The sequence below is a fragment of the Dendroctonus ponderosae genome, unplaced genomic scaffold, assembly GCF_020466585.1.
Source record: "Dendroctonus ponderosae isolate FM_Combo_2020 unplaced genomic scaffold, Dpon_F_20191213v2 Dpon_F_20191213_1, whole genome shotgun sequence".
Lineage (NCBI taxonomy): Eukaryota > Metazoa > Arthropoda > Insecta > Coleoptera > Curculionidae > Dendroctonus > Dendroctonus ponderosae.
This window is the reverse complement of record NW_026017110.1, coordinates 5,964,287-5,978,714: the sequence shown is the minus strand read 5'-3', so window position 1 is coordinate 5,978,714 and position 14,428 is coordinate 5,964,287. Positions and strand designations below refer to the sequence as shown.

General features: G+C 36.1%; 2 protein-coding genes and 1 long non-coding RNA gene across 3 annotated transcripts in view; 2 read left to right on the top strand and 1 right to left on the bottom strand.

The window, feature by feature from the left end:
- The first annotated feature begins 3,567 nt into the window (after nt 1-3,567).
- LOC125502529 lies at nt 3,568-7,316 on the top strand. The gene is made up of 2 exons (XR_007280297.1): nt 3,568-6,083; nt 6,737-7,316. It is a non-coding gene; the product is annotated as an uncharacterized LOC125502529 (long non-coding RNA).
- A 287-nt stretch (nt 7,317-7,603) lies between these two features.
- On the top strand, nt 7,604-10,677 carry LOC109535037 (U2 small nuclear ribonucleoprotein auxiliary factor 35 kDa subunit-related protein 2). Its single transcript, XM_048661753.1, has 7 exons — nt 7,604-8,141; nt 8,854-8,947; nt 9,174-9,336; nt 9,477-9,724; nt 9,802-9,930; nt 10,005-10,180; nt 10,240-10,677. The coding sequence occupies exons 1-7, from the start codon at nt 8,024-8,026 to the stop codon at nt 10,584-10,586; spliced, it is 1,275 nt and encodes a 424-aa protein (XP_048517710.1). The 5' UTR covers nt 7,604-8,023; the 3' UTR covers nt 10,587-10,677.
- The window catches only part of LOC109542941, a gene marked incomplete in the record, with an annotated part of 24,866 nt that continues 21,098 nt past the window's right edge, over nt 10,661-14,428 (bottom strand). Inside the window, 6 exon segments of the mRNA XM_048661752.1 lie at nt 10,661-11,636; nt 11,689-11,903; nt 11,957-12,155; nt 12,213-12,446; nt 12,501-12,769; nt 12,831-13,215. Coding sequence (XP_048517709.1) covers nt 11,518-11,636; nt 11,689-11,903; nt 11,957-12,155; nt 12,213-12,446; nt 12,501-12,769; nt 12,831-13,215 — 1,421 coding nt within the window.

The following is a 14,428-nucleotide window of genomic DNA, read 5'->3' as shown; positions in this document are numbered from 1 at the left end:
CGCGTTTTTTGTAATCCTTTTTATTGCTCCTTTAGTTTAGTAATTAAAAACTGTACATTTTCGGTTTTTTCCACCAACAATGCACTTTAATCAACCTTGAGATAATGAGCAATTTAGACCATGGCGGGTTTCTATATCTACTGTTTTTGACCCTGTTTTGCGCTTGCCAAACTCAAAATCTCACTAAACCGTTGTAAATTCCTCGTTTGCAACAAATGGGGGTGTGTCATTTAATGCTCACGATTCCCAATTTTGCTCAATCATTTTTTGTTTCTTCACGATAATTTTTTCATCTGTTTCAAGATATTTTAATGGAAGAAATGATCGCCCGATTCCCCAATATTTCCTCAGGAGAAGCCAAGTTTTCGACTTGACTATTTCACTGGCACAATAATATTAACGGAACGTAAAACTATCCAACGCTGAAAGGAAAAACTGCAACTTTTGCAAAAAAACTTTTTTACAACGTTTTTGTAACGTTTTAATGGGTTAGTTTGGATCTACTTATTCCTTATTTCAGTTGGTTTGGAAAAGCGCAAGGAAAAAAGGAATAAAACCCTGCAAAGGAGCTAAGTAAATTATTAATTAATTGTTAGATAGGAGACAAATTGGTAAGTTGATAGACCAAACTGAAAAACGCCTCATTTATTTAAATTTCTTGAAATACGTCAAGCATCTCGTTGGTGAGCCAAAAAAAGTTTTCACAACTTTCATGCTCGTAATCTAGACATCTTCAGACCTTCCCAAAAAACATTGGAAACTTTATCTTTGACAATTTCTAACTCTTTCCAACTAACTAAAATGGCCAAAGTTGCACATAAGTAAATGAAGATTTTTTAGCGTCCCAAATTCAAATAACGGGATAATTTTTCGCGGCTTAAACGGACCACTTGGTCTCCGAACTCCCAAAATTATTGGTCCGTTGAAGCCACCAAAAATCATCCCTTCACCTAAATAAATTAAAATAAGGTTCTCTATCTCTCAAAAGTCACTAATGGTCAGTCTGTATATTTCGCTGTGAATTAGCAAAATAACGCAAAATGTTGTTTTCGTAACTTAAAAGTGAGCGCAAAGGAAACAAAATGAATGAAACTTTGTATAGGCGTTGTCCAGTTGCAAGAAGAATCCGCTGATTAAATTGCGGAGTAAAAAGCTTGTTACGTTAGTAGCAATACTCCACAATTATAGACGAGTAGAAAAACACCTACTTTCTGTCTGGCAAAATTAATTTTAACTTTTATGTAAGAGTTGATCGGTGGTCTAGTTTCCGCAGCCGGGTATATTGAACTAACAAAGCATATAATGATGGTGTTTTTTTTGGCAGAATAAACCCCGAGTAATTTTTCACATTAGTGTCATTACCATGCGCCAATTTTTTTTCATGGGGCCCAAGAGATGGAATCGATTTCTCCGGCTTTTTCAGCATTCGAAACGTTTAACCGGCCCGATAACAAACGACTTTTTACGGCCGCACTTACTTAAGCCAATTAATCGAAGCTCAACTTCTTTTAACTTGAAACTTGAAATACATTGTTTCCTTATTTCAATATCCACCAAAATTACCGTTCAATTGCTAATCAATTCATTTCGCTGTCACCAATTTTACGGAATCCATTATTTTGGTTCCGGAATAATAAACATGCACATTTTCAACTGTGATTACTTTTCTGAACTATGAATTTTGATTGTGGATGTAAAAACTTGTAAGTGGACACTTTCATTGTTTTCCTTTTCCGTTTTTGTTGATCCGGCTTTTTCTTCTAGATTACCAGACACTATTTCACAAAAAAAACAGCAAATACATTTCGAAGGAACAGTGCTCACGCTAAAAACTTCTCATAATGCGGCAGTTCTTCCTCAAGAATATGTATAAAACTTAGGGCAGTTTCTTGCGACGCTCGCAATTTCGAGGAGGCTTTTTCAAATTGTTATCTAAAGTATGTGGTTTCTAAATTATATTTATATGCGCTTGTAGATGTTGAACTTGAAAAATTTCTCTAATGACAGCAAAAGTTATTCAGATTTCACTATCAGAGGCAAAGGTAATTGACTTTTTAGGCATTTTCAATTCGTTATTGCTTGATGCATGGTCGCAATCTGATTTTTATAATAGGAATCTCGTTTTTACGTTCTATGGAGCAACTGGGGTTTTTTTATTTACAAAAGCTTGGAAATACTTATATAATATTACCGAGACCGATACTTAAGTCCTCCTTTTCGTAACGTGATCGGTGCACAAGAAAAGTTGATCGTTTTATGGCTGCCTCAGCTAAAAAGAATTGCTCTGGCAGCATTTTCAATAAATTATTATAAATGATGTGATAATAAATTATTATTATGTGATTATGTGATAATAAATTAAATACAATCAAATCGATCGAGATGCTTAAAAATATATTAAAGTACTTAATAACAACAACAATAACAATAAAATTAAACCCGAGCTGTTAGTAAATTTTGCAGTTGAAAATTTAAAACTCAGAGATTACAAAGCCAGAGATCTAAATAAGTGGAATAATAAACCGATGAACTGTAATTATTGTTCAATATAACCGCAACGTTTCCATAATGTTTCCGTACCAGGCAGCTGAATATTAGAATACTGAACCAAACAAATTTTACAACCAGTCGTTACTAAATTTTAAAAAGCATTTATTCCCATTTTGATGTACCAATTGCTGCTGATGTGTTAATTAGGTATTGCCTGGTTCGCTAAAATAATTGCTTTCTTTTTTGAATAATTAATTGGCGAGAAAACGATTTATTTTATAGTTTTGGAAAACAGGAAATATCCAGCAATCTGAAAAAGTGAAATTTTCTGCGGTTTTTGCGATCCCGATATTGCCTAGGAAATATTAAATTTGCCAAAGTCATGTTTGCTTCCTTATCGACCACAATTTGATAAGTGTGAATAATTTAATAAATTGTGGACATTCATTGTTTCTCAAACTATCAGGTCGTTTTATTTTCGTGGTGGTCGAGCTACTTCACTGGCAAATCGATTTTTTCTATTTCAATGCTGTTTAATACTAAAGGTAATTTATTAAATCATAACGCAACATAATCTGCAAGTGGTTTGCCAAATACACGATCTGATTTTAATGAGGCAATTTTTCCTTTATTCAATTTTACGTACTTTAGCTTATGTTCCGATTCTTCAGAAGCGGATGCTGTCGATGTAAAAAGAGCTCAAAATCATTCCAAGGTTTAAAAATGCGTTATGACTGTCTCAGTACCGCTAGTGGGATCAAATTCAAACCACAAGTAAACCAGAGCTTCTCTTTTTAAGGTCGAGCTTCGTATTCAGATATCTCGCATGATTGCTCAGAAAGTGGCTTCAACAGCAGGTGATGAAAAAATGACAAACCGCGCAAAAACACCTCAGTTTCAAAATTAATTACGATAGTACCAGACTCTTCAATGGAACCAAATTTAAACCACATGTAAAATTGGGCTTCTGATTTCGAGTGAAGGAACCCGCATTCCAATGTCTCAAGTGGTTGATCAGAAACCGGCTTCAGAAGCACACGATAAAAAAATTAGAAGGCGCACCATGGCACTTCAAAGTTTAAAAATTTATTATGAGGGTACCAGAACCTTGAAGGTAACAAAATCCAAACACCATGTAAATTAAAGCCGTTTTTCCAAAGCTCTCAGATCCTCATACCGAGATTTCAACCGATTGCTTAGACATCAGTTTCAGAAACTAATGATGTAAAAATGAAAATTCGTGCAAAAACACTCCAAAGTTTAAAAATTCATCATGATGATATCAGTCTTTGGAATAGAACCAAATTCAAACCGCACATAAAAATTAGATTTCGCTTCCGAGTGATCAAACCCGCATTTCGATGTCTCAACTGATTGATCAGAAACCGGCTTCAGAAGCATATGATGAAAAAATTAGAAACCGCGCCATTACAGTTCAAAGTTTAAAAATTCATTACGATGGTACCAGCACTTTGAATGCCACCAAAAGCAAACGCCATGTAAAATGAAGCTTTTGCTCTGAAGTTCTGAGATCCTCATCTGAAATCTCAACCGATTGCTTAGACATCAGCTTCAGAAACTAATAAAGTAAAAATGAAAAATCCAGCAAAAGCACCCAAAAGTTTAAAAATTCATTACGATGGTACCAGTATTTTGAATGCAACCAAATTGAAACCACATATAAAATTGAGCTTTTGCTTTCGAGTACTGAAACCCATATTACGGTGTCAGACTGTTGACTGTTTGATCAGAAACCGGCTTGAGAAGCACATGATAAAAAAATTGGAAACCGTACTTCAAAGTTTAAAAATTTATTATGAGGCTACCAGAACCTTGAATTCAACCAAATCCAAACACCATATAAAATGAAGCTTTTGTTCTAAAGCTCTGAGGTCCTCATTCCGAGACCTCAACCGATTGCGTAGACATCAGCTTCAGAAATTAATAATGTAAAATTGAAAATTCGTGCAAGAACACTCCAACGTTTAAAAATTCATAATGATGGTACCAGTCTCTTGAATAAAACCAAATTCAAACCACAGATAACATGGAGATTTCGCTTTCGAGTGATAAAACCCGCATTCCTATGTCTCAACTGATTGATCAGAAACCGGCTTCAGAAGCATTTGATGAAAAAATTAGAAACCGCGCCATGACACTTGTAAGTTTAAAAATGTATTATGATGGTACCAGTCTCTTGAATAGAACCAAATTCAAACCACACAAAATTGATTGAAAAATTTCAAACTGCGCCATGACACTTCAAAGTTTAAAAATTTATTACGAGGGTACCAGCACTTTGAATGCCACCAAAGCCAAACATCATGTAAAATAAAACTTTGTCTTTACACAAAATATTGAGCCAAGCAGGGGAGAATGGTGAACTTTCCAAGGTCGAAAGGTACCGTCGTTGGAAATCTCGCTAAGAAAAAAGTGTTATTAAGGGGATAATCTACAACGGAAGTCACTCTTTATTATCGAAATCTAGAGAGCCCAAAACCAGATAATTACTTTTTCTTTACGTGAATTAAACACAAAGTTAAACGGTTCTTATACACAATTATCAATATTAAGGACAGTTCGAGTTTTAAGTCGTTTTTGCTCAATCTTAACTAGTTAAAATGGCCATAGTAGAGACTGCTTTACTATGTAAAATAGGAGTGTTCTGCTGCGATCACATCTTCAATGCGAATTTTTGACCCATTTTTCAAACCGTTGGCAAAAATCAGGCTTTAGTGCGATTGAAGTGGAAATTTAAGGGCTATCAACCACATGAATCCTCTATAGGGTGTCAACGTTTCAAGTTGCTACTTGCTCTAAATGGAAAGTTATGAATTTTTAAAGGAAAGCGTGCAGTTGAGTAAAAGTGCGAAATATGCGTCGGTCTTAATAGTGCAATCCAAGTAAAGCATTCACAAATCACAGCACATTTTGCGAATGGTATGTACTTTGATTCTGGTGGATCTGCTCAAAATTGTACAGCCTCTCACAATAGATCAAGCCAAAAAGGTTTTTACGTTTCATGACAATTGAGCAAACGATTGATCGGAGAGCGAGTATTTAATTGAGCATTCGAAAGTCGCCACATGAATGGGGATGTTTGTTTATCTTTACCCGAGAAAGCAACTTTGTTTACGCTAAATATCCAAACCAGTTCGATATTGAACGGGAAATTTCTAGAAAATCGCCAATAAGAAAAAAACTGAAATCGAACAGCAAGCAATACAATGAGTCACCCAAAGGGCCAGCAAGCAAACCGATTCTATCATTATGTAAGTTCTGTACCTCGATGCGTTTTATATGTGATAAACAACTTAATTTCGCATGAGTTTTATCGGAAAGCACATTTAGTTCAGTCTATTATGGGCAAGGGACTAAATCGGTTGGCGGTTCTTTGTTCATAAACGGGATAAAAATACCAATTTGGTGCCATTTAGGCACGAACGGTCGACCATCTTACCTGTTAATTGCTGAGTGTAATCCACATTTATTTTCAACTTTTGTGGAATTTCATTGCCTGTTCGTGTAGTGTGTGCTTTCTGAAGCTTAAGGGAGAGACAATGGAGAATCGGGCGCAAGTTTGCTAAAAGCAGGTAAGAAGGATTATTAATCTATAAGCCTTTAACTTGAACTGAGTTGAGTTTTCGTTTGAGTTTCCTATTTCTTTTTCCTTCCAATCAAATCACTGGGTTTTCTACTAAGTTCATGTAATAAAACAGATTTGTCTTTCCTTTTCCAAGTGGTACAATGCAGGCTGTCGGTAAGTTCAGCATTACGTTTACCGTGAGTGATCCTGGGCAACCCATTTAGATTTTGCGCTGCGTTTCCAAATTTTTTTTTCTTAAACCAGCATACATACATGTATGTATAATACATAAGTATGCATTTCGCAGCGGTGACTAAATCACATGTTTGTTAAAAATTTAAGCAAACTATTTTTAGCTAAATGATTCGTATTAGGGATTTTCAGGGGCTGAGATCCATCCGAATAAATGCATTTTTGAATGTTTACTGCTATTTATTGTTTAATATTTAATATTATGTTGTGTGTGATCCTGACCAAACAATTTATATTTCGGGCTAATTTTTACAAATTTAAAAATTTTCATAAATTATTTTTTTCTAAACGATTTGTAGTAGGGCTTTCCAGGGGCTTGGATCCGTCCGAATAATTTAATTTTTTATTGTTTATTGCATTATTGGAGGATTGTTTTTTGTTCACCAAGTCATTTTTTTTATGTTTCAGCTTTCGGTAAATTTGGCATTACTTTTCCCTTGGTTGCCATGTAGATGTAGAACTTTTAGTCCCATATTGCTGACTTGTGTTGTATTATATAATTGCTATTACGACGGCCTTTGTATTTGCCTGATTTACACGAGATCCACCCCTAGAGCAGCATTGTCGGCTGCGGCAATTATGGTGGATTTGGAGCAAAAAATTATAGTTGTAGGTTCCCGTAAAAAGTAACTCTCTATATATGGATATTAAAATTTGAAGGTAAAAAACCGGTTTGTTAAAATGTTCTTGATTGTTACACGTATACTGACTATGTACCGATGATCTTCGCATCTCATTTATTTAAAGAAACATAGTAAAACTTCAGAAAGGTTATTGTTAATCGATGATTATGTATCATCAATTGTAATAGCTGCTATAAAGATGTTCATCCGATTATTGATAACTTTTGCTTTATAACGATGTCAAATATCCTCCAAAAACCATTATTAAATAGTGATTTTGTTTATCATAACTTTATTTAAATTTTCTAATATGGAATATTTGTAGTTTCAGTGTAAAAAATACCAATACATGTTTATACAATTGCTTCGTCTGTATTTTTTTATCCCTGAACCCTAAAAGAAAATTGAATATGGCGCGAAATTGAAAGCTTGGTTGCTCAGGCCGCAAGAGCGCTGCAAATAGAATGGGATATTTAGAGAGTATACTGCTTGGCTCTATCTTATATCTCTTTATCTATTAACACTCTTCTATATTTTTCGACTCTACTCGACTTCTATCAGTCTTTATCTATGGTCAGTCTTGACAGATCACCATAGATCACAGATATCAGTGATCTGTGGGATTCTGTGCTGGAAGTGTTGTTTACAGATCTGTGGTGTTGACCTGTCTTCAGTGAGAGTATGAGAATAACCACAAAATATCCCCCCTGTATGTTCTGTGGAGAATAACCTCTGTGATCTGTGAGTGTCTTTATCTATGTTGTTTGGCTTAATTTATAGACGATCCAAGCACTTTTCTTACTGAAATTGTTTAATTTCAAATGTACTTGAAACTAAAATAACTAAAAATTTAGAATTCGGCGAGCTTCAGCGACAGGTTCATCCCCAATTTGAATTGAAAATTCCTGGAAATCAATGAAATGTTTCTATTCAATGATAAACGTATTGCGTCAGGTGTGTTTTAGGACTTTACAATTACATTTACATTGCTGGAGACTAAATAGTGGCCAAGTCGGTATCCTTTTTAACGTGAAACCACTGATAATTTACCAATAAGATTTATTGGGAAAGTATGGTTTTTCTTAATAAATCAAGTAGACACTCGGAATGGAGGAAAACCGCAAAGAAATTGAGAAGAAAGCGCATTAGGCAAGCTAAAGCTCAAGCCAGGGATGCGCAACTACGCAAAGGTAAGAATATACATTATTTACAGTTGAGCGGTAATACCTGTTTTTATTAACAACTTTTCTTAATGGTGTTTTTAGCTGAAATGCCGTTTCCTACTGCTTTTCACCCATTGAATATCACCGATTTGTTGATGTTGAGTTCATTTTTTGTAAAAAGTAGTGAATGAATGAAAAGTAGACAAAAATCTCATTTGCCCAAAAACCATCACTAAGAAAAGTTGTCAATAAAAATATTATCCAGTCGGTGAACACATTTTTAGTGTGGGCAGACCAAGGATTGATGTCCCCAGCAATTATCAAAAAATCACTTTTCACTGTGTTAATTTCTCCAGTCTAATCGCTCAAGGCTTAATATTTCCGACTCATTCGACAAATAGTCCATTCATAGTCGCTCATTTCGCAAAACTGTGAAGAAAACACCAGAAATTACCCAACTCTGCAACAACCAATTTAATATAAAAAATCATCCAAGTTGACCTCAAAGTTTAACAACGAAAAGTCGATCATCCTGTTCATTTTAATCACCAAATCAGCCTTTAAAATGCTCGATTCGATTTGAAATAATCACAGTTTTTTTGCCCAAAAAAATTTGCACACCTTTTTCAATCCTCGCATAAGCAAAAAATCCTCCTTTCGTTCGGTTTATTGAAATAAAATAAAAGATAGTCAAAATGGACAAAATCACAATGTATAACAGTAGCTACTAATCATTTAGTTGAATCCCAACCGGAGTATCAGCAATTTCTTCGGCGGCAGGAAGAAATAGAAAAAGAGCAGGCAGAGGAAGAACAACGACAAGCTGCCGAAAGGTAAGCCATAAACCTCATCCGAAAACACAGTCTATTTGTCGCAAAGACTTCAATTAAATTTAGCAAATCGATTAGTCACAAAATAAATATAGTTATTTATTCCCCGCTATCCTTAACAGTTAAGACGACCTTTTTACATACACTCCAAAAACTAAACAGCTGCAGACTTTTACCCTTAGGAAACCGGGGAGTTCATGAAATTAATGTGAAAAGCAATCATTTCCAGGGAGGCGCAATGGAGGAAAGTGGAAGAAGAAGCACAAGAACAGTGGCGCAAATTGCAGGAGCGACTCGCACAGGCGAAGGATGAGAGACTGAAGCAAAACTTGAAAATACGACTTGAATGGGAACGTGAACAAGAAAAGCTCAAAGAAATACAGCTGGAGAAGGTAATGTTGGATTTTGTCTGATTGATTTGAAGATTTATGAATAATGATGAGCCTAAAGGTGTCATGAACTGGTCGAATTATTTTCATTATTTTCGAGTCTGTAGCCAGTTTTTTTCGTGTTCTTAACATTAACTCTCTAGGAACGAAAACTAGAGGAAGAACGCGCCCAACAAGAAAAACACGTAAAAGAACTGTTGGATTTTCTCGAGCAAGGTGGAGACACTCCAGAACATTTGAAGCGAACTATGGAAACAAATCCCGGAAAAAAACCATGTCCGTTTTTTCAAAAAGTCTGCGCCTGTCGTTTCTTTGATACGTGCTCAAGGAATCACATTAGACCCGGTGTAAGCAGCACTCTACTGATTACCAACTTTTTTACTCATATAAGGTAAATATTCCAATGAAAAGGATATTTGTTTGTTGAACAGTCCTTCAGGAATCTTTTCATTTCAAATGCTTCTTCAGCCTGGAAGTGAAGGAAAACGAACATGGCAGCGATTCCAGCCTCGAGTTCGAAAAAGAGGACACGTTTAAGTATTACAAGGATTTTTTTTACGATGTCATCCTCGAGCTGGAGAAATGTGGAAAAATCAGGTAGCCCCATAGTTTCTTCAGATTATTAACACTGAATACATCAAGATGTAATTTTTGAAAATCTTCCTTCGTAGACGGTTTGTAACCTGTTGCAACCACGAGCCCCATTTGAGGGGGAACGTGTACATTCAATATGAAACTACCCGGGAAGCTTTAAGTAGTTATCACAAATTTAACGGCAGATTCTACGCTGGCAAACAGCTGAATGTAGAGTTTTGCAGCATTTCCAACTGGAGAAACGCTATTTGCGGTATGACTGCACTCATACGGTTCACTTAACTAAACGTTTATTTTGAAATTGTATTGCAGGGTTGTTCTTCAGAAACAAATGCCCGAAAGGGAACTCTTGCAATTTTCTGCACATTTTCCGCAACCCCAGAGGATTGTACATGCACGCCGAGGAGTTCCATGAATCAACCAGGCGAAAAAGACATAGAAAGTTTGACGATTCGCCCGATAGTTCTCGACATTCACACAAAGACGTATGGAGATGGTCTGAGTCGCCAGAGCGTCCCATTAATCTTGAAAATCGCATTGGAAAGTCTTTGCAACGCACCGACAGGTCAGCGAGAGAAGAAAAGAGGAAACCGAGGAAAAGAAACAGGTCCAGGTCATCTGATGAACGAACGCACAAAAGTAGGCGAAGCAAGATCTAATTGAAACACTATTGTACAGAATCGGTATTTTATTTCTTTCCCTTGGCCTGTAGAACGTGAAATAAAAGCCCCAATCTGCTATGTTTATTTATTAAGTATTTAAATTAAATTCTCACTTTTGCTCATTTTATAACAATCTTAAATAACATTTCGTTAAAACAATTATAAAATATTATATAAGTCACTTCTTGCACCTATCCAAGACAAAGATCTTACAAACTAACTACGTTTCACAAGTTGAAACCATTCTTAAGATTTATGAGGAATATGAAACTATCAAAACAACAGTTCTTTGATAAATTGAGAAAAAAAGCGTTTTGTATATAAATAGCGTTTATCAATACATAGGGGGTTCTCTGATAAAGGTGTTACAAAAAACTTCTAGAAGCAATTTGAAAATTAAAAGAAAAAGTGGAATATAGATAGAGACTGTATTTTACAGCTTAGGCCTTAGTGGTTTGCTAGGGACTCAGCAAACGATGAACCTTCATCTTGTGGACGTAAAGCTATCCCGAGCTAATCTAATGCATACAATGTTCCAATTTGGAACGCGACACTTAAACATTTAAGCCTAAATTGACTGGATCTATTTAGATTCGCTTGGAATAGCATATCGGGAAAAGAACTTATCTCTAAACCTAGATTAGTTACTGGTTTTACCGGAAAAAGACTAATATCTTTACGAGAAAAATCTGCAAAATGCATAATTTTCGGTGTAAAACAGACCAGAAGTTGCTTCTTCTTCTGAGTTGTTGATTCTGTGCCTGCAGCAAATGTAATTATCACACGTTTTTTCAAAATTCTTCAACAAACCAGACTCAATCATAATAACAATCAAACAATTTCAATTAAGTCGCCAATTTGTACTTTGGACAATTCCAAATCAAACACGTTAAAATTGAATGTAAAAAATCCTAATAAAATAAAAAAATCAGTCATCTGAGATGGTGGGCTCTTCATCAGTTTCTTCATGAGAATCAGTAACATCTTGCTCTTTGCAGCTCTTCGATAGGCGTCGACACTTCAGCTCACATTCTTTGATTTGGAATCCTGAAGCGAACTCAAATTCATTCACATTACGTCTATCACATTATGGACTTACCGATAAGGGGATGCAGGGCGTTCTTAAGGCTGAGAAATAAATTGGGAAAGAGAATCTCCTGTTGAGTGAGCAGCTGCTTCATTCGTTGCCGCTCCTTTGAAAGATTCGGATTTGCAGGGTCAGTCGATATTGGCAAGTTTTCATTGCTAGCAAATTGTCGTACAGCCTTTTCCCGCACGTAAACTAAGGGCCGAATTACCCGAAGATCATGCTCCCTAAAAACGGATTTTCATGAATAATGAAGAAAAGCTTCCTAAATAGAGCCTACTTAATGTAATAGTGCGCCCTCATGGTCCGCATTTTTCCCAAATGGAAAACGGACAGCAGGAAGTTTTCGCAAACATCATCCAAATGTTGTCCAATAGCCAAGACATTATACTCGGAGCTTTTGGCTGCCGAATACAGCCTGTGCCTAAGAGCGGCTGTACAGAAGCTCGAAAGGTTGTCTTTGGCCTCTTCGCATTTTTCTTAAACAGATTCACTCATTTAACAACTCCGCACAGTTACTTAACAGACAAACTAACCAGTTTTATATCCAGGGTCGCATTTTTTGTCGTCAATAATATAGTGGACGCCCAGGCTCTTGAGGTGCGGAATGAGAGTGCACGGATCGCATCCTGAAGAGTCTGGGTCGACTGTTATGGCACCAATGCTAAACAAAACTCCCTCCTTTTGGGCATGGCTTTGATACTGCAGTAAAGTGTGCAGCAAACTGAGTGAATCTTTACCTCCTGAGAGACACACCATGACTTTATCGCCTGCAAGGAAAATTTTTGATTTTTGGCAAAACCAGCAGCAACATCACGCCGTACCATCTTTAATCATCTTGTACTCGGTGATGGCTTGAATGACTGGACTCCACAAGTTCTTCTCTGGGCAGCTCCATTTCCTGGCCGCCATATTTTCCAAAGTGTTGGGATCGTCACTCAAGTCCCGCTGGATTGTAGATCTTTTCATCTGAAGCGTGGAGAATCGGATTTCCGACTCGGACTTTCGGTGGCCGCGTGAGTCGGAGTTGCTTCGAGCCTTGAACTGGCCTGCCATCGACTGATCTTGTTCGTGGAACGACAGGTTTATTCCGCTAAAAACACAGAAATTTAGTCAATATCGAAGAAAACACTCTACCAAAGAAGAATCAGTACCTGTCCTGGGAGCTAACGCTGGTAACAGTGGAAATCGGCAACGTTCTGTTTTTGCCTTCTGGCGCTTCTTTCCTGGGTGACGCTCCTCCATCGCCTGGCTTGTGGGCCGTTATCAAGTTATTTATAGTATCGCTGCTGCTTCCCGGCGTATTGCTGCAGACATTTTCTTCTCGCCGCGGTGGACTGATTCTTGGTTCGCCACAATGGTTTGATCTCGAGTAGCTCAAATGGTTGCTCTCCGGCGTGATAAAAACATCCACCGCACTCACCACGTCCCGAATTTCCGATTTCACTTCATTGGCCATTTCAATGGAGATTTTTTCCAAATATTCGGCCACTTCGTTGGCTGAGATTGAGTCGCTGCGACCGTCCTCGCTTCCACTTCCTACCAATTAAATATATTTTTTAGTGAGTTTCGATCTACCCAGACAGCATAAGCAAATTACATAAGTATTTATTAAATTTTTACATGTTTGGTAAATATTTCGTAGCAAAAAGAAATATTTTTTAAATATATATAGAAAAATTGGTCGAAAATAAATTTTGCGTGCCCGCAGCAGAAAAGTAAGGGCACATAGAAGTAAATCCTCTTTACTACTAAAACCTGAGACCCGTATTAAATGCTGAAAATATGGTTTTTATTAAACCAGACTTACAAAATTTGTGGTAGATGAATAAAAATATCGTCTATTTCATATACCGATATTACTTAACTGAATTAGAGTAATTCAAACAAATACGAAATTTTGAAAACAGCTTTGCCTATAAAGAATCAAATGTTTCCCAATTATGGGTTTGTTTTGAATTTTAATCTGATGATATATGGCGCTGTTGTCTCGCCCACACGTTATATGAAATACACGATATGAACATTTTTATTTCACATTTTGACTGAAACCTAGGAAGGAAAGTTATAATAATTATTAAACATTACACACAGTCAGGAAGACAAGTTAAGACTACGAACTTGAAGGCCGAGGTTCATCAAAAAGTATCATCGAGCTGACAAAAATTTTTTAAATTTTTAAATTTAAATTTTAAAAACTGTTTAAAAAATCGACCTGGCTGAAATCCCAAGGGGTTGGGAGGTAGCCATTAAAAAAATGGTGTGCGTCACGGGACGCTCGACAGTCGTTATCACTTACTTCATAAATTTATAGAAACCATAAAATATTGAACTTGTTTAACGCATGATGGCAATAATAATTGTATTTTATAATTTTAATATTCTTGTTAGTCTAATAATTTATAAATGGATCAGGAATAGGTAAAATTTAATTTAATTTCCTTTTGAATGTAAAATATCTTTTTTATTTGCAACATTTAACATTCTTTAACGAGATGTTGTACATATTGCTCTTCTTGGGTTTGTGTAAACTCTTCTTCTTGAGTTTCTGTATTTTTTTGTCGTAATTTCTTATTTGCTTTGTATAATCTTTGACGTTCAGCACTAGTTCGTGGTTGATGAAAGCTACTTTGAGTTGATCTATTTCTTAATGCTCATTTTTTAGCACGAAATCGTTTTTGGCGTTCAGCATTACTTAATACTTTCCGCATTATAACATGTTTTTGTGACTGCTCTTGTGTATGTTGTTCAT

Excerpts from the sequence above, each read along its gene's own strand:
- LOC109535037 (XM_048661753.1), top strand. The coding sequence starts at position 8,024 with ATGGTTTTTCTTAATAAATCAAGTAGACACTCGGAATGGAGGAAAACC. Across the intron at positions 8,948-9,173 it reads CAACGACAAGCTGCCGAAAG|GGAGGCGCAATGGAGGAAAG; the intron begins GTAAGCCATAAA and ends AATCATTTCCAG. Across the intron at positions 9,337-9,476 it reads AAGAAATACAGCTGGAGAAG|GAACGAAAACTAGAGGAAGA; the intron begins GTAATGTTGGAT and ends TTAACTCTCTAG.